Below are 19,175 nucleotides of genomic sequence, written 5' to 3' on the forward strand. Positions count from 1 at the left end.
GTCTGGGTGGTCACATTCTTATGAAGTATATAGGTGAACTCGGAGTCAGGTATAACTCTCTGACCTTAAACCTTATGCCAGGTGATCCAGCGCCTCGAGAATAATGCATCTGTCACCTGACTGCCAGCCTTCCTTCATTTTGTCCATGCACCTTTATTGAGGACCTGAGATAAATGCAGTTTGTGTTAGATAAATGCTCACCAAAAGCACAGAGCAACGACTTCTATGAATGAGGGATGTCCTTGTCTTGATATAGGTGCTTCATCATGGAGGACAGGGGATATCTGGTGGCACATCCAACCCTCATCGACCCCAAAGGACATGCACCCGTGGAGCAGCAGCACATCACCCACAAGGTATTGGTCGCGAAGCTGGAGCCCAGTTCTCAAGTGGCCTGCGACTCACTAATGACATGGCATCTGTCTTCTGCTTGGCCTTGGTAGGAGCCCCTGGTAGCAAATGACATCCTGAACCACCCCAACTTTGTCAAGAAGAACCTATGCAACAGCTTCAGTGACCGAACAGTCCAGAGGTTTTATAAATTCAACACGAGCCTTGTGGTAAGGACTCCTCCACGTTCTCCTCTCCCATCTGGCTATAGAGTTGCAATGGAGTCATGGTTTATGTCTGAATGTTGGTTACACCCAGCTGTTTTCATTGCCTGGGAACTAGAGTGATAGGCCGTGACAGTCCAGTTCCCCAGCTTGATGGTTATGGGATTTAAAGCCCAGAGTGGATAAATGAATGTTTTAAAGTCTCACACTAGGTATTTTGCCTTGGTTTTGTTTGTTTAAAGACTCATCCAATCTAAGCCCTTTGAAATGTCTGCCGAAGTCTCTTCCCACACTCTTGTATAAATACATGTGGGATGAAACAGGGTGGATGACTAGAAACTAACCTAATTTGGCTTTAGGAATTTAGGGAGACTGAGTAATCTCCCAAAGACAGGAAGAGAGGGCCACATGGCACCACACTCATGTAGATCATCCAAAAATAATTGTTTTTAGCTTAGAATACTCTCTTATGATTTGAGATGCTACAGACTTACCTGGATATGGTTAGAGTCCTTAAGGATATACTTATTAATTTGTAAACAATCCTAGCTGAGAGAAAATGGGTCATGACAGAATCTACATTCAAAAAGTTATTCACAAGTAACTGTATTCACAAATCATTACTTGTATCATTAAAAAAAGTAACTGTAAAGGGACTTCCCCGGTGGTTCAGTGGTTAAGACTCCACCTTCTAAGGCAAAGGTTGCAGGTTCTATCCCTGGTCAGTGAATTAAGATCATACATGCTGCAGGGTACAGCCCAAAATTTTTTAAATTAATAATAATTATAAAGACGTATTGGGTTAAATGAAAATCCTAAACACAAGCTTAGAAAAAGTGATTGCAAAAACAACTGTCTGGGGAAATAGAGAGTTTTTTAAATGAATATATTAGTAGGTTAGTGTTTTCAAAGCAAGGGAAGTCATTATTACTCTGTTCCGCCCCCATACTTTGAGGAGCACTTTCTATAAAGGAGACATTGACAAACGTGTGATCAGAGGGAGGCTGTCAGGTAAGGCTTTCGTATGAAAGTCTGCCTTAGCTAGCGTATCTGCTGTCATTTGTACAATGACTTTCTGAGCCTTCAGGAGACAGCCAGGATACTCCAGTAGAAATTTTTCAAAATGCAAATTTTAGTGGAATATGAATTAGAATAAATTCTTAACAGCCCAAGTTATTCCAAAATGGAATTGGAGCATTCCTGGTTATTGGAGCTAACAGGCTGATAAGCCTATGTTATTGCTTATCTTGTAAAGGTGGGCATGTTCCAGGCAGTGGAGAATTTATCAAGACCTCTTGAAAACCCTTTCAGTGCCATGATTCTCAGGGTTAGGCTTATCCTCACTATGCACACCTCAGGGATGACTGGCATGGAAACAAGACTCAGATGACACATGCAGAAAAAATGACCATATTCAACTTTACAATGCTGCTTTAGAATCTTTGGCTTTCAGATAATTGTAGACATTTCATGAAGCCGGCTATCACATTTTTTTGTGATAGAATGAAGAAAAAGATGCTCACTTTAGTTGGATTGTTTAAATATTCTGGAAGCAGAAAATTGGCCTCTTAAAGAGTCTTTGGTTTTTAAATAATTGTGTTATCCTAGAATAAGAGGTTTGTTATCCAAGAGACAGTGAGGGGGGTAAAGGGGGTGCATGTTTTTGGCTGGTTAGGTTTGCCTTTGAATAAGTTTTAGGCTATTCTGTACCTGAAAGTTGTCTTTATTGCTTCTTGCAGTTATTTTCATTTTATATCATTATGTGTTTCAAAAAAAGAAAAATTACAGAAAGAGCTATAAAAACATATCATGTAACCGTATGCTGTGCTGTGCTTAGTCACTCAGTCATGTCCAACTCTTTGTGACCCCATGGACTGTAGCCTGCCAGGCCTCTCTGTCCATGGGGATTCTCCAGGCAACAATACTCAAGTGGGTTGCCATGCCCTTCTCCAGGGGATCTTCCCAACCCAGGGATCGAACCCTGGTCTCCTACATTGCAGACGTCTTTACCGTCTGAGCCATCATGGATAAAAGAATAATGTACACACACTGTTAAATGAGGTCTATCTCTGACTGATGGTAATTAAGAAAATTTTCTGTTTTCCAAATTTCTAGCAAGGACTGTATAACTACTGTTTTAATCAGAAGTTAAGTTTTGTTGTAAGCTGTTTTCAGGATGGTAGAGCTGAGTCTTTGTGTTGTTGTCTGTCACCTCTGACACGTCTGTTGTCTGCAGGGGGATTTGACGAACCTTGTGCATGGCAGTCACTGTTCTAAATACAGACTGGCGAGGATCCCAGGAACCAATGCATTTGTGGGCATTGTCAACGAAACATGCGACTCTCTTGCCTTCTGTGCTTGTAGCATGGTAGACCGGCTCTGTCTCAACTGTCACCGGTAAAAATGGGGTGGGACATACTCTCTGTTTACCACCTATTGAATATCTTAACTGATGCCAGCTGTACAATATACATAAAGTGCTCAGGTGTGCCCTAAAGGAAAGGAAAGTCCTGGTTGCAAAAGCATTTAGAACTGTTGTTTGTAACATCCTTGTCCAAAGAACAGTGGATTGAGGTCAGTTGAATATTTAAACCTTTGGTGATAGCGTTTACTGCCTGCTTTAGCTAGCTCATGTTGTCTTTATTTCACCTCCCTCAGTGTGTGTGCAATATATAGTTGATCAACCCTCTGCATAGTAACTTTTCCTTTTGCTTTTCAGAATGGAACAAAATGAATGTGAATGTCCTTGTGAGTGCCCTCTAGAGGTCAATGAGTGTACTGGCAACCTCACCAATGCAGAGAACAGGTAAATAAAAAATCGTGTACACACACACACACACACACACACACACACACACACACACACATATATATTTGTGGGCTTCCCAAGTGGCACAGTGGTAAAGAACATGCCTGCTAATGCAGGAGACGTGGGTTCGATCCCTGGGTCAGGAAGATCCCCTGGAGTAGGAAATAGAAACCCACTCTAATATTATTGCCTGGAAAATTTCATGGAGAGAGGAGACTGGCTGGCTAGAGTTCATGGGGTCTCAAAGAGTCAGACACAGCTGAGCAACCGAGTACATACATATATATGTGTTATATGTGCATATTTATGCTGGGAGATATATATAAGACTATATATGTATGTGTGCATATTTATACTGAGAGTCTTATAGATTTGTTTCAAGTTGGAACTATAAGAAGATGATTCATTTTAGTGATGGAACTGTTCAATGAGCTAGTTTTCAAACTCCATAGTATTTTAAAATGAAGCCCACTTTCAGGTTTGAATAAAAATTCTAAAAAAGTTTTATAAGTGTATGTACTACTTACAAAAAGTATGAGACTGTTACAAGTGTCTAACATGTCAGATGCTGTATGCCTGGTAAGTCACTTAGTTTTCTAGTTTACCCTTTGATAAACATGTAAGAACCTTTCACACACATAAGATAGCATTACTTTTCTCAGTGACAGATTGTAAGACCAGATTGGCCCCAGGTTTCATACAGGTAAATGACAAAGCCAGAGTTCAAACGCAGGTCTTTCTGGCACCGTCAGGGGCCAAGGGCATGATGAGTTTGGAATGCAGATGGTATCGGTCCTAACCTTCAGACTTGCCCCTTCATAGAAACCCAAGCTGTGAGGTACACCAGGAGCCAGTGACGTACACAGCTATTGACCCTGGCCTGCAGGATGCTCTTCACCAGTGTGTGAACAGCAGGTGCAGTCAGAGGACGGAGAGTGGGTAAGCATGCTCAGCGCTGATTCACGCCAGCATCGCAGCCGTGGGAGCAGAGCCTCGGAAAGAACAGAGAACAGCAGCCTCAATGGGACTTTCCGGATGATATTCATCATCCCCATGTTTGATGTTTTTAAAAGATGTGCCAGTTTTTCAGATCTAAAACTGACTTTTATCTGCCTTTTATCCACCAATTTTAGTGTTATCTGTTCTTATCTGCCTTTTATCCACCAATTTTAGCATTACTTGGTTTCTACTTGTTACAGATATTTGGCACATGTACCTATGTTAGTGGTCTTCCCTGGTGGCTCAGATGGTAAAGAATCTGCCTACAATGCAGGAGACCCAAGTTCAATCCCTGGTCGGAAAGATCCCCTAGAGAAGGGAATGGCTACCCACTCCAGTATTGTTGCTTGGAGAATTTCATGGGCAGAGGAACCTGGCAGGGTCCATGGGGTCGCAAAGAGTCAGACACAATTGAGCAACTACCGGGCCCACGCTTGCTCATGAGCGCATACACACACATACCCCTATATTAGTAGCCTCATCTGTGGGCGGAAAAGTTTTCTAGAAATAAGAGGCATAAGAGAGGAAATGGCATGACAAAGCAAGGCCAAGGGAGCAGGAAATTATGGGTTCTAGAAACAGAACTCAGCTGTGTGTGTGATACATTGAAATGCTTCAATTCTTCTTTCTTAGAAAACGGGTATACTTTATGGCAGTTTTGAGAACTAAAAACTGCATGATCCCTGCTCCCTCTACCTCCTCCCTAGGGTGTTTGGGCTAGACAGCTGCAGGTTGCCATTTGATTCAACAAAATTAGTGGGTGAAAGGAGCAGCGAGTTCTACTTTTGGTATGTATTTTAATAGAGGAATGATAGGGTATCAGATATATTGACTGGGTGTGTTATGCAGTTACCCAAAGCCTATTAAGTTTGAGAAACACTGCATATATTCTCTTAGAGTGTCATAATGCACTCAACATATTAAAAGTTCTAAGAAATTGGCAGTAAAGAAATGTTTAACTGATCAGTATTTCCCAAACTTGATTAATTAGGTTTTTTTTTTTCCTTCCTTCCTTTTTTTTTTTTTAAATAACCATAAACCTGGAGGACGTTAGGCCAAAGTCTAACAAACCTTGGGGCCGTGTGGTCTTTTAAGATGATTTTAAGTGACCCCGCACTAATCCATGATGGTTTGAGTAACAGAGGGCAATTCTATTTCTCTCAGCTCCAGGCTGTCGAGGGATGTTAGACAGCTCTCCCCTGGCGGACAATGGCTGTGCTCCTTCTATAAGGAAATGCAACTCAGGCTTAGGGAGTTCTAGCTCTAGTGAGTCATGGACCCCTGAGAGCTGTCTGACGCCCAAGTCCATGTGCTCACTCCTGCCTGACACTGCTTTCTCGAACATTCAGCACTGTCTTTCTGGCAGGGACTGCTTCGGTGTGCTGGACTGTGAATGGTGCATGGTGGACAGCGATGGGAAGACCCACCTGGACAAATCCTACTGTGCACCCCAGAAAGAATGCTTTGGGGGGATCGTTGGAGCCAAAAGTCCCTATGTTGATGACATGGGATCAATAGGTAATGTTTTGGGGGAACCCAGAATAACTTGATTCTTGAAAACATATTTTTTGGCCTCTAAATTAGAACACAGATCTTAAAATAATTCCCTACCCTACTTCCCTGGTTCCTTTGCCAGTAGTTTTGAGTTGCAAAACCAAGGCAAATAATTACTTTCAAAGCTGGCTAGCTCTCCTGTGCAGAGTGAGCAGCCATCTTTCCTGCCAAGTTTTGCAAGCCTGAAATGCATTCCCATAAAGCTTGTTCTGAGAAATATCAGGTCTGATTTCTGAGCGGCTGAGCTGTGGGGTTTGTACGAATGTGAATCCCAGCTGTCTGGAGCACGGGGCTGGTGATGGGCAGAGTGACCCGTGGACATTGCTTTCCTGCTGCGTCCTCCCTTCACGACTTTTGCAGACAGACATCTTAGGGCTCCGAATCAGTATTTAGGGCCTTGAGGTCAACAAAAGCCCACACTGTCCAGTGCAGCAGGCGACTTAGGTGGGGGACAGAGATATTGGGAGGAACACCGCTGGGATCAGGCCCCCCAAAACCCCCAAATACTACCTGCGTCCTACCCCTCAAATACTACCTGAGATTTTCTCCGTGCCTTTCTGCAATCAGCACAAGCATCTCAAGCGTGGTCCGCAGGTGAGTAGATATTTAAAACTTCAGTGAATGCCTGTTTTGACATCTCTCTGTGTGAGCCTTTCTGAGGAAGAAAAGCTTTTCCTTTGTGAGGAAGGGTTCTGAGCCCACGTATGACTATCGGACCAGGTTGGGACATGACAGGAGTAACCTTGCTCCTAGAAGTCACTTTATATTTCCCACCTGCAGTTTCCTGCCTGAAAAGTGCAAATAGTATTTTAAAGGGAGCCCATAAACTTTGAAATGGGATCCTTTTTGGAGGTAACATAACAGATCCACTGAAATAAATGACACCAGGTCCAGTAAATATCTGCTGAGAGGCACACGTCACCCTCCCTCACCTCTGTACTAAGAGGAGCCCACCCCCCAGAGCTGGGCCCTTAGACTGCATGTCTAAGTGATTCTCATCCATTCGCTTACTTTACCAATCCTTGTCAACTGTATTCTTGCTCTGCCAAGCAACCAACATTTAATTTGAGAACCAGAAATTCAAGGAAGCCCTATTCCTCCATCCTGGTGCAACTTCTTCATGAAATTCAAGCCTTAAAGCAGCTGTTCTTACATATCTTCACTCAACCCCTTCCCGCTAGATTCTTTCCATCTCATCCCCATCCCTATCTGCTACTACACTTGGGAAATCTTTACAAGGGAAATCTATCTGTTTGTTTTAATCAAGGTGATGAGGTGGTCACATTGAACATGATCAAAAGTGCCCCCGTGGGCCCGGTGGCTGGAGGCATTATGGGCTGTATCATGGTTCTAGTCCTGGCTGTGTACGCATACCGCCATCAGATTCACCGCCGGAGTCATCAGCATATGTCTCCTCTTGCTGCCCAAGGTGAGCTTGAAATGAACCCCAAAGCTCCTCCAGGAAGCAGCAGTCTCCCCAGGGTTGTCCCCAGGCTAGAAGGACAGTGACTAGTTGTAAGCCTTTAAGCAACTCTAAAAATAGCCCTATATTTTCTGCTTCTGTGGAATAGATTCAGAAGTCCCCCAAAGCCTGCTTCTCTCCTTTAGCTCACAGCTCATTCTTTAAGGCCTGAATCCTGCAAGCCCCATTTGATTCTCCAGAAAATCCCTCGATTCTGTCTCTCCTTACATGGCTCCTTAGCCCACCTCAGCCTGACTCTGGAAGAAGTCAGAAGAAGGGAGTTGGGAGGCTCAGTGGGAAAGTTTGTTCTTCGCTAAGCTCAAATGTGCTGTTCTTTGCTGTTCCAAAAAAGATGGACAGACCAAAGATAGCCCAGGCCTCTACTGGCAAGAACATGAGTCTGTTCTATTGTTGCCATTATTATATGTGTGAATGAACACATATTCAAAATGATGATCACAGTTCTTAAAATAGAATAAGAACTGTCCAACCTGGATAAGAACTTGACAAGATGATAAATTAGTAATTATGGCTTCCATATCAAGGGTTAAATGTGGTATCTGTGCTCATTTGCAAGGGGCAAAAAGCTTGCAAATGACTATCTCTAGCCTCCTAAAAGCCCTTCAGGGTGTGTTACCCCGAGTTTTGGAGATAAGGCTCACTCATCATTTTTCCTGGACTTGGTCAGGAGCCTGGTAGCAGTTGCGATCAGCTGATGTTGGGATAGTTCTCTGTGGTCCCAATCCTGTCGGGGGATCATGGGATCATGTTGTCTGACTTAATAACTGAGCTGACCACAAAGCTCTTTCCTCTTGGTAAGATTTGATTCGACTGAGGGTGACAGCCATCCAGTGTTACCTTAGGCTTGGCTTCTAGATTCTGTAGCACCATTTTATCAGCACAGCCAGCCATGGTTTTAGGCCCCTTCCCTCTGTTTCGGGTACTTGTTCAGTCACTAAGACGTGTATGACTCTTTGTGAGCCCACGGACCGCAGCGCACGAGGCTTCCCTGTCCTCCCCTCTCTCCCAGAGTTTGCTCAAACTCATGTCCATCGAGCTGGTGCAGGAGAGGATGAAAGACTTGTTAGCCTCAATCAACTTCTTTTCTCCTCTGTCTCCAGAAATCAATCTCAGGTGTCCCTCTGGATTATTCACCTCTTGTTCTCCCTCTTCGGATTCCTGCTCCCTCCTCCTTTAGAAAAAAAATGAGATAAGGCCTCAGTTCACTCTTGATGGAATGCTGTCACCCAGCCGTCAGATGAGCCCTCTGCGGGTATTAACGTGGGTGATGTTGTTTGATTAAATAGTCCTGTGTCTCTCTTTTTAACGACGGGTAGAGATGTCGGTGCGCATGTCCAACCTGGAGAACGACAGAGATGAAAGGGACGACGACGGCCCTGAGGACAGAGGCATCAGTGAGTGGCTGCGCCGCCGCCGTCCCAGACGTGCCAGCGGGAGGCTCTCTTGTGTTAAAATTTCAGATGCTTTGACACGACGGGATTCTTTTTATCCCCCATTTTTGTTAGGAGGAAGCATAGGTCTTTGCTTTGTTTTAGGAAATCTCCAAAGAATTCAGAGTGTTCTTTGTGCCATTAAGGACATTTGACCTGAAACCCCCTACTCTTCCCTTTCTGTCTCCTCATTACTTTCCAGTATAGCATTTTAGAAAGGGAGTCATCAGGTATGCATGTTTTAAATCCCTTAACTAGCGTGTACAACCCAGGAGGACAAAAAGAACACTTCTTTATCAAAAGAGAGCTCCATTTGTGGTGAGATGCTTTGGCCTGCAACCGTATGGAAAGTGTATCTTCTTGATGCATGTCGAAGATATGTAATTAGGGACCTCCTCCTGCCCCAGTCCTAAAAGCAACTTCCCTAATCCTCAGAATTTTTTAAAAATTACTCATTCTAGCTCTCTAACAAATAACAACCCCTTTCATGTGAAAGAGCCTGCTTAGAGCAGATGTGCTTAATACAGTGAAGATACTGGCCCAAGTGTGACTAACTATCCTTGCCTTCCACAGTCAGCAATACTCGATTTATAGCCGCAGTCATCGAGCGTCATGCACACAGTCCAGAAAGGAGGCGTCGCTACTGGGGTCGCTCAGGAACAGAAAGTGATCATGGTAAGATCTGGCATCCTGCCCTTGAGGCCCTGAGGACCCCGATGTAGTCATGGGCTAGTGCTCACACCCGCCCTTTCCTCTTTCCTACTCTGTGCTCAAGTAAATGATTTTGATATAGCTTTCCAAAAAGACACATTCCAACATGACACCTTTACAAGAGCCCCCAGGAGATTTTGGCTTATGGCTCAGCATTCCCAGATACATCATCATACGTCAGATAACCTCTGGGCACACAGATAACCCCCTGGGTTTTCTCCATGAATAAGGGTTCAGATTATTTCAGTGGTGCCTGCTTACCACCGCACTTGGTTCTCAGTGAATCAGCACCTTCTTAGATCCTACTGCCTCTTTAGGCTTGTTGGCAAACAGCAGGATTGTTATGGGCTCTCTCAGCCACATACTCTCGGGACCTGGCGAGAGTCCACAACTGTCATCTGGCATCCCCTGGCCCTGGGAAGGCTTTACCAAGGAGACAACACTTACCTGGGCCTTGAAGGACGATTAAAGAAAAGTGAGAGGTAAAAGCTATTAGAGGCAAAGGGGCTAGTGTGTACAAAGTCATGGAGCTGCCTGTAGTGCCTGTTGGATGCTCAGGAAGGATAGGTGCTGAGTTGTGAAAGAGACCCTGAGTGCTAAGTCCACGGCGGTACCAATGGCATGGCCACCGTGTGCCATCTCCCCTTCCCAGTGTCCCATGGCTTGTTGTCCTATTCTCCGTGACAACAGAGAACAACAGCTGTGCCCTACTGTCTAGGTAGTTCTGTCACCATTCCACAAAAATGAAAGTGTAGATCCTTTCCTCTAATTGTCAGGTCTTTTTGTTTCCTTACACACCTGTTCAATTTTCCAGAAGTCTTTCTTTTCTTCCCAGAATCAGGTCTTTTTATAAATGCATAAATAATGCATCTGTGCTTTTTTTATTCTGCCTTCTCCACATCTACCCTGAAAACAAAGTCTTCAAGCAGTGTGCTTCCACACCTGTGCTAAAAAATGCAGAAGGGGATATTCGCTAGAGCAACCAATGCTGCCTTTTGCATGACAGCCAGGTCTTCTAAATCCCTTTGGAAAACTGGAGAAGCCAGAGCTCTGATTTGTAAACCAGGGACTCTTAATTTGGGCTCTGAATGACATTGTTCCCACTAACTAAATAGAATCTTCAGGTTTCTATGGAGAGTCAAAGCAGAACTTAAATTTCTCAGCTTCTTTGACTTTCTGCCTTTTTTCCAGAAAAATCTTTGAACCTGCATAAATTTCATTCTGCCAGGCAGTTCTGTGCTTCTCCTTTGAATAATAAAACAGGTTTGAGGCTACTAAAGTTCAACAGAAAGAATTTCTTATTCAGCAGAAATACTGAGTCCTTTCTGTCTCTCCTCTCCCTCTCTCTCATTCCCTCTCTGTGTCTCTATCGCCTTCCCTCCCTCCACCCTCCTTTTCTTTCCCCATCCCCCTCTTTCTCTCCACCCACCCCCATCCCCACGTCCCTTGCTGGTAGAAACCACTTAAGTACAAAATTGGAATTCTGAATGACATTTCCAGTGCTGCATTAGCCCTCCCATTGTCTTAATAAAATGGCACATGAAGCAACAGCCGAGATAAAAGGCACAGTGCGGTGTCAGTATCTAAAAGCCAAGGAATCTAGCTAAGGGCTTCCTTTCTTTTATTTTTCACAATAATTGGCTCCCATTATCCCCAAGGAATGAAAAATGGTTTCTCGTGCAGACAGAATACACCAAAAGGAGTGGAAGACACTGACATTCCAGGTAATTCCAAATACACCACAAAATCAGTAGCAGTTAACCAAGTGCTGTCGTATCCCAGAACCTATATGGCAGGTCACTGAAAGTAGTGACATCAAGCTAACGTCCCCGTGGTGCCTAGAGGATAAGCCGTAGGTACACATTAAACTCAGAAATCCGATCCATTAATAGTGGTTTTGTGGCACGCGACACTCGTGCGGGTGTTCTCCTGTTTGGTGAATGTATCAGGCATCTGTTGTTTGCTTGGCAGGGAGGAGCGAGGTGGGAAAGGGGTGGTCTTCTTTCTGCCAGGCAGCCTGGTACAGAACAGCTTATATATGATAGGTCAAGCAGAACTCACTTGGAGTCCCACCTCTCCCTGTCTTTCCAAATGGTGAGACCTCAGTGAAACTACTTAGACCTCAGTTTCCTAATAATTAAAAGGGGATTAGAAACTACCCCCTGGTAAGGTTGTCGTGAGGATGAAGTGAGATAACACATGGCCAGGCATGAGCTCAGAGCCCGACCTCCTCATCCCCACACCCGCTCTGCGCTCAAAGAATTGATAATTCAGCAAGAAACTACAAATGCATGCACGTATTCACAAGATTGAGAAAAGGCTGAATATGACAGTTCCCTTAAAGAAGTGGAACAAAGAAGAAGATGGGAACAGAGTTCACTTTTATCTGCAAGTGAATCCTGTGAGACCCAGGGCGGGGAGGTGAGGGGACATTGGTGCTCGCCCTTGAACTGGTCATGCCCTGGTTCTTTGGTACGCAGCGAGCTTATTTACACATGAGTCTTCGGGTCTGAGGCACAAAAGGAAACCTCAAAAGAATAAAATATATAAATATTGAACAGACAAGACTTTCCGGGTGTGGTTCAGAGTGGTGATATTCCTAGAATTAAAACTAAATGCTGTCAAGCTACACTTGGAGACTCCAGGCTTCTTTTTTAACTAGAAATCTTTCATGTAGCCAACAAAGTTTTGTATTTTAAAGGAGTATGATTTTAATTTTTATCTTAAGCACTCAAAATAAGAACAGTTTTGAAAAGTTGAAGCATTTTAGTCAATATTCTGACACCACTTAGCATGATTTTTTCCAGCACTCAACTATTAACTCTTATACTCTGCTTGGCATCACTGACTCGATGGACATGGGTCTGAGTGAACTCCAGGAGTTGGTGATGGACAGGGAGGCCTGGCGTGCTGCATTTCATGGGGCCGCGAAGAGTCGGACATGACTGAGCGACTGAACTGAACTGATACTCTGCTTTGCCCATTATTTCTCTTGAAAATATCACATTCTATCTAACCATCAACTGGCTTATTTTTTAAGTTAAAAACCAACAGTATGTATTTATTCCTTGTGAATCTGTGTTTTAGTTACCATCACATTAGAAGCATTACTCAAATGTATATTAAGCAATATTTTTTTCTTTATAAAAGGGAAATTTTCTCCTTGTGAAGTAAACGCCAAAAGACTTAAAATGCTGAACCTTGAAAATTTGGTCGAAATTACACAGCAAAGCTATTTTCTAGGGGTGCAGTTATTCTCCTGCAGTTACTCTCTGTGACCACAAGGTGGTGAGTGAGTCCCCAGAGGGACCTAACATCCCTTGACATCAAGAGAGCTTTCTTTAAGAACCAGGGGATAAATATATTAGCAGAAAACCAAAGAGCAAAAGCCTAATTTGGCTCTTTTATTCCTGAGTGATGCCTGGCCTCCTTCCTAAAGCCTGTTTTCCCTTGAAAAATCTTTGCAAGAATTTCTCTACATATACCTTTGGATAGTAAAGAAATCTTTCTTTGGAAGTTATTTGTATATATCCTCTGTGTTTTAAATAGTGCTGCCTCCTCCATGAGTCAGAGACCGTGTCTGTCTTATGCATCACTGTTCCCAGCACTGCACAGAATTGCCTGGTGCTGAGTAAACACTCAATTAATTTGCTAAGTGAGAGCATGTGTTTGGCTTCCTCCTGCTTCTCCACAACTCCCTCCCTCCAGATTTCCATTAATTATTGAGATAAGAGAAAGCCTAAGTTACAGAGGGATTGAGCAATAGTGTCCCACTGAGCAAATAAAACAAGATTGCTCCAGAGTGAGTGGTTCCCTCTGAAAGGATCTCTGCTGGGGTTCTGATCAGAAAATGCTGATGACCCTGAATTGCCTGTACCGCTCACCAACCCCTTGGGTCTGTGACCAGCCAGGTTCAGAGCACCCAGACTCTTAAGTCAGAACACCAGGCAGGGCCTAGTGAGTCCTAGAATGCCTTTATTATTAGATGAGACTGGTAAATGTCACACCAGGCAAAACCAATTTATGTGAAAATTTATGTGATTTTTATTTTTTTAATTAAACACCTGCTTTATGTGAGGCCTAAGCCCTTGCACTTTTCTAATAGACAAGACAGTCCTTTATTTTTGTAATATGGTAAAATCGAAGCTAGGGATTGCAGAGAATACCGTTTGACATCACAGAAGGGCCACCAGAACTCCTGTGGGTTGGTATGACTGGGTGGGGTGGGTGGTGGTTGGGAAGGTTTCCCAGAAAAGACCTTCAGATGGAACATGAAGCACAGTGATGAGGGAAGTGGGGGAGGGCAAGGCAGGCACAGAGGGACCGCTATGAATTTTACACCACAAATGTGGAAATCAACTATCATTACAATGGACGTCTGTAAATGAGCGAGACAGGAAGGCATCCAGGAGGTATTTGGAGGCAGGATAAAGACAGCCTAGCACTAAAGGTTGGCCAAAAATAATCGGCACAGACACTGAGATTTTGCTGAAATGTATTTTCTAGTGCTTTGGTCTCTTACATGTAGAACATTTGTACCTGAGGCTTTAAAGCCTACACTGCATTCTAGACTTAGCACTACTGAGGCTGAGGAGTTCATTCTGGCTCCTGATCTTTTCATCTTGGGAAAAAGCATCTCCATTCCCCCAGCATCTGAACCTAATAACCTTGAGGATGTTAACTCTCGTGGGTGCCAGAAAGCCCATGTGGTCACCAGAGGCTGCCCCGCCCTGCCCTGCACTTGAGCAGCAGCTTGCTCCACTGAAGCACAGCAAATGTTTCGCTTCAGGGCCCTGCCGTCTCCTCGGGCCAGTGCTCAGCCCCCTGTACTCCAAGCCTTGGAGCCCTCCTTCCTTCCATCCAACCTCCTCATTGCCACAAGGGATCATCTTAAAGCACACGTTATGTCATTGCCATCCACCTTCCCCCCAGCTCTTTGAGCACCCTTCCTGATCTGGTCTCAGCCTGCCTGTCCAGATTCATCTCTCACTCCTCCTCTCACACACTAAGCTCTTCCCCATGCCTCAAATCCACAGAGCCTTTCTACCTGCTGCATCTTTGCACATGCTCATCTCCCTGCCTGTAATACTTTCCACTCCTTTCTTTATCTAGGGATCCCCTCTCTCCCATGAGGGCCACCTTGAATGTCACTTCCTCCAGGATTCTAAGTTCATCAGCTTTGGTGTTTCTTTGGGGTACCTCTGGTTTTGTACCTGTATTTCCCCTTCTTGACTGTGGGCTTCTCAGGAGTTGGAACCTCACCTTACCCCTTTTTCTGTGGAGCTCCTAGCCTGGCATCAGGCACCAAGGAGGCACTCAGTGATCATAGGCACACAGCAACATACTCGCCTTCTCCTGCCCTGACTTGTTTTTCTGGCTTGGTATCTCTACATATGTTATTCACAGATGCTAAAAATCAAGATGTGCAAAAAGAAAATTCATTTCCTTCCCTAAGACTCAGGATCTTGGAGTCTCCCTCTGTCATCATCCTGACAGTACATTGCTGTCCCGTCACCCCCAAGTCCCCCACATCAAACTTCTGATGAACTTCTATTGTTTTTCCATTCCAGAGATGTCTGTCCAATCCCATACTTTTAATTCAACATCTCTCACCCAGGCTGTGGCAATAACCTCTTAACCGTCTCCCTCTCTCCTCCTCTCTAGTTGCCTCCCTCTCTCTCCTTTCTAGTCAACCTCCAAATTTCCACCATAACTCTGCTTTTAGAATATAAAAATGACCATGCTATTTTTGTGGTCTGCTCAAAACCTTGTAAACTTAAGTCCCTCCTGTAGCTACCGGCTAGCACTCATCATGGCCACATTGTATAGGAATTGCCCTGTGTCCTCTTGGCCATGCCCTTCTGTTCCTGTGCTCCTATCCACTTTACCAAACTCCTACTCATCCATTACAGCCCAAGTAAAATATGAGTTCTTCTCTGAAACTTTCCCAGCCCCCCAGCCAGAATTAGCTATTCCTTGTTCAATGGGCTTCCCTGGTGGCTCAGTGGTTAAGAATCTGCCTGCAACGCAGGAGATGCAGATTCAATCCCTGGATCTGAAAGATCCCCTGGAGGAGAGAATGGCAACCCACTCCAGTATTCTTGCCTAGAGAATCCCATGAACAGAGGAGGTTCGTGGGCTACAGTCCATGAGGTCACAAAAGAGTCAGACATAACTGAGCACATGCTGGATTTCAATTAAACCTCCATTAGAACACCTACCATGATCTTCAGTAGAGTAAGCCTAACTTTGTACATACCTGTCTCTTACTCGGTGGTGAAATCCTTAAGGAAAACAGACATCTCTTATTCATGCTTCATAGTCTTTCCTTTCAGCCTCCTGAGGGTCTTTGATAAATGAATAATTGGATTGAGCTATGCTTGTACTTGTTTTATTTCTCGAGCCCTAGTAAATGAATTCTTTGTACAGGGATCAGTTTTCATCTCCAGGTCTCCTACAGTGCCCAGCACAGTGTCTTATACAAGGTAGATTCCCAGTAAATATTTGTTGGTTGGACTGAAAGAAAGAATTCTGTCGTTTGAACATTTCATTGAGCACTGAGGATTGCCTTGCTCATTTTCACATGAAGCATAACATTTTCAACCACAAACTATTCCTGCTTGGCTGTATGCAAGCACGTCAATTTTGCAGCCACGGCTGTGACTAGCGCTACCCACGGGTGAGTGTTGATTGATGCTAACTGTAGATGCAGCGGAAATATTAACGAGCTGTCACTTTTCAAAATTCTTGAAGGCTTTTTTTTTTTTTTTGCAATATTTAAAAACATGCCAAGGTTCTTGGAACGGAATCCTTTGATCAGCAAGGGCAATTTCTTTTGAAACATGTATTACTTAGAATACCAAGAGAAATTAATCTTTAAATACAGTGAACCAGCTTACACAAAGAATAGCTGATTCCTTTGCTAGTTGCTGTGGGTGTCTGTGGAGTTAGTGTTTTGTTAGGGACTGAAACTCAGGCAAGTTCATTAACCTCTCTGATTGTCGTTTCCCTCACCTGTAAAATGGATTTTTAAATATATGTCTTGTTGGTGTGTAGAAATTACATGACACCAGGGCTGTCATTGTGGCAGCTGTCTTTGTTCTTACCGTGGTATCACATTCAGGCGTTTTGAAGCTGCTTTTTTTTTCCCTCTCTCTCTAAAATAAAAAATAGTCTTATCTCGGGGGAAAGTGTAGAAGGTTGTTTCCCCAAATGTCAATTGTGGGGATCTGTGGATCAGAAAAAATTGGGATGATTTTCAGTTTTGTTTTGTTGGTTTAGGGGATTTGGGGAAAGGGTTCTTGTTCGTATTATTTTAAATGATTACATATTTATTGTGTAATTGCTTTAAGACAACAGCTAATGAAAGATCTCTTTAAAAGTAAGTCACTTCAAGGTCTGCTGGCAGCCTGCAAACATTGGCACTTACTAGTCCAAAGGTAGGAGCTCCTCCCAGTGCCCACAGAAATCTGCGTGACAGCTCCTCCCTGCCTGTGGAAACTCTCAGCTGCCTATGTGTTGTGTTCATTTTCTAGGTTACAGCACCATGAGCCCACAGGAAGACAGTGAAAACCCTCCGTGCACCAATGACCCCTTGTCGGCCGGGGTGGACGTGGGAAACCACGACGAGGACTTGGAGCTGGACACCCCGCCCCAGACCGCCGCACTCCTGAGTCACAAGTTCCACCACTACCGCCTGCACCACCCAACGCTGCACCACAGCCACCACCTGCAGGCGGCCGTGACGGTACACACTGTCGACGCGGAATGCTAGCCCCCTCGCCTCCATCAGAAGGCGGGATCTGGCAGCTGCCGAGTGTGCTGGAGGGAAGAAGAGCCAGCATCAAATCCACTTGTGTCCGTGCTTTGTCCGGAGTCATTGAACTCATCTTCCTGCCTGTTAACATGTGTCCAAACAAGTGAAACAGCCGCAACACCACATTTGTGAAGATGCGAGGCTGGTTGTGAAATGGAGGGGAAAGAAGTCTGATTAATGAACCTGCCATAACACCAACGGAATGAACAGACGCAAACCTCTAAACAGAGCCGGAACCTATAAATGAAACATTGGGAACCTTGGTTAAGCTGAGCCAGAGGAATGTTCCGAGGAGCCAGAAACATTCTGCTCTCCTTAACTGGAAGAAAAGAGAGGTCTGCTCCCCTGGAGACTGAGAATGTGGCAGAGGCAGAGAGAAGTGTGTCTTTGAAGATTTCACCTGGTTTCTTAGCGGTACCTAGATGCCATACTTGCTGTACGGAACTCATACTAAGCTCTAAATGATGCATCTCAAATTTCTAAGTAAAGGATTATTTTTCTACTATTTATTGAACTTTCAAAACATTCTCAAACTTTGGGAGAAAGAAAAGGAAACACATGAGAAATTTTCAGCAATTATCCCTAGCTGTTTTGTGTGTATTAAAGTGGTTTTTTGATTAAGAAGTTCTAGTTCTTATTTAACAGATACCATCCCACTGCCTCACTCCACCCAAAAAAAAAAAAAAAAGGGAAAATGAAGAAATCTTTCTCTCTGACTTGTTTACATACATTTTCTTTAGAACATCATGTCATGGAAATACATCTTGATTTGCAAAGCAGTATTCTTTCTCTGTTTGACAGAGGTGGGGAGGGGCAGTCCAGGAAGCTTTCAGAGAAATTTTATGTTTCTTTTTAACTCACTTCCACTTCCCATACAGTTCTTTCCTTAGGTTTCTACGAAACCTAATATTACAATGCCAGCCTTTCAGCTAAAGGAGGGTTGGATTTATTCTCCTTGTTTTAAAGACTATAAATCTTTAAATGTCCCATTTTGATTCTGAGAATATTGAACACATAAAAGAAGTTTTTCAAATTCAGAATTTTCGTTCTTAAACAAAGATTTCTTTTGAAATCATAGTTAAAAGCTGCTGCCAGTTACCCAAGAAGATGTCCACCTATCTTTGTGGATATCCACAACTGCTTTGTGATGTACACAGGGGTTCATCAAATCTGGCTGATATAACATGGGGCATTGTAATTTTAAAGTAGTGTTCTAATTACAGTGATGTATTTTAGATTCACATTTTGTGATCCAGATATGTTATAAAGACATTCTTGCACCGTGTGTGTGGTAAATCTCCGTTTATACGTAGTTGGAAAAAAATTTACTGAATAATGTTTTAATGATAGGGTGTTACAATATAATGTAAAAAAAAAAAAATTGGTTCTTCAGCAGTACAGAAAGTAAACTATATGTGTGCTATCAGGAAACCTCTTCATACTGTGTATAAAATTGCAGCCTAGTGAAATAAACTGTATGAATGGACAGTTTTAGTGGCTATAGTGATTTCTTAATGGACCGCTGCTCATGCCTCAGGGCAAATTACATTCACTTTAACCTAGCAGATCAGTTGCCAAACTGAAAGGAGGCCTCCCTTCAATGCCACAGTCAACTTCAGAGCCTTCCTAACCATCTTGAATATGCAAAGAAATTTAAGACTCTAATGGGTTAAAATCAAAAGCAAATGAAATGTGTGGAACTTAGCTCCCCCTTTCTGGGCATCTAAATTTGTGTCATTAATAATAAATAAATGGCTCCTCTCACATTTCTGGGGAATGAATGACTGTCCTGTCTTCCCAGGATATTAAACCTCTCCAT

At 43.6% G+C, this 19,175-nt stretch overlaps 1 protein-coding gene across 2 annotated transcripts in view; it reads left to right on the top strand.

The window, feature by feature from the left end:
* The window catches only part of CACHD1 (cache domain containing 1), a 235,715-nt gene extending 216,871 nt beyond the window's left edge, over positions 1 to 18,844 (top strand). The window contains exons 18-28 of one of the 2 annotated variants that reach the window (XM_086390374.1): positions 257 to 356; positions 444 to 560; positions 2,791 to 2,951; positions 3,274 to 3,360; positions 4,186 to 4,302; positions 5,729 to 5,880; positions 7,184 to 7,345; positions 8,716 to 8,793; positions 9,403 to 9,504; positions 11,199 to 11,264; positions 17,076 to 18,844. In XM_086390374.1, coding sequence (XP_086246500.1) covers positions 257 to 356; positions 444 to 560; positions 2,791 to 2,951; positions 3,274 to 3,360; positions 4,186 to 4,302; positions 5,729 to 5,880; positions 7,184 to 7,345; positions 8,716 to 8,793; positions 9,403 to 9,504; positions 11,199 to 11,264; positions 17,076 to 17,314 — 1,381 coding nt within the window. In that variant the 3' untranslated portion in view covers positions 17,315 to 18,844. The remainder of the gene's footprint in view (positions 1 to 256; positions 357 to 443; positions 561 to 2,790; positions 2,952 to 3,273; positions 3,361 to 4,185; positions 4,303 to 5,728; positions 5,881 to 7,183; positions 7,346 to 8,715; positions 8,794 to 9,402; positions 9,505 to 11,198; positions 11,265 to 17,075) is intronic. The other variant, XM_086390375.1, reaches the window with a different exon arrangement.
* Positions 18,845 to 19,175: the final 331 nt, after the last annotated feature.

This window comes from Bos grunniens, chromosome 3 (assembly GCF_055505025.1).
Source record: "Bos grunniens cultivar Pamir isolate PY7600 chromosome 3, Bosgru_T2T1.0, whole genome shotgun sequence".
Lineage (NCBI taxonomy): Eukaryota > Metazoa > Chordata > Mammalia > Artiodactyla > Bovidae > Bos > Bos grunniens.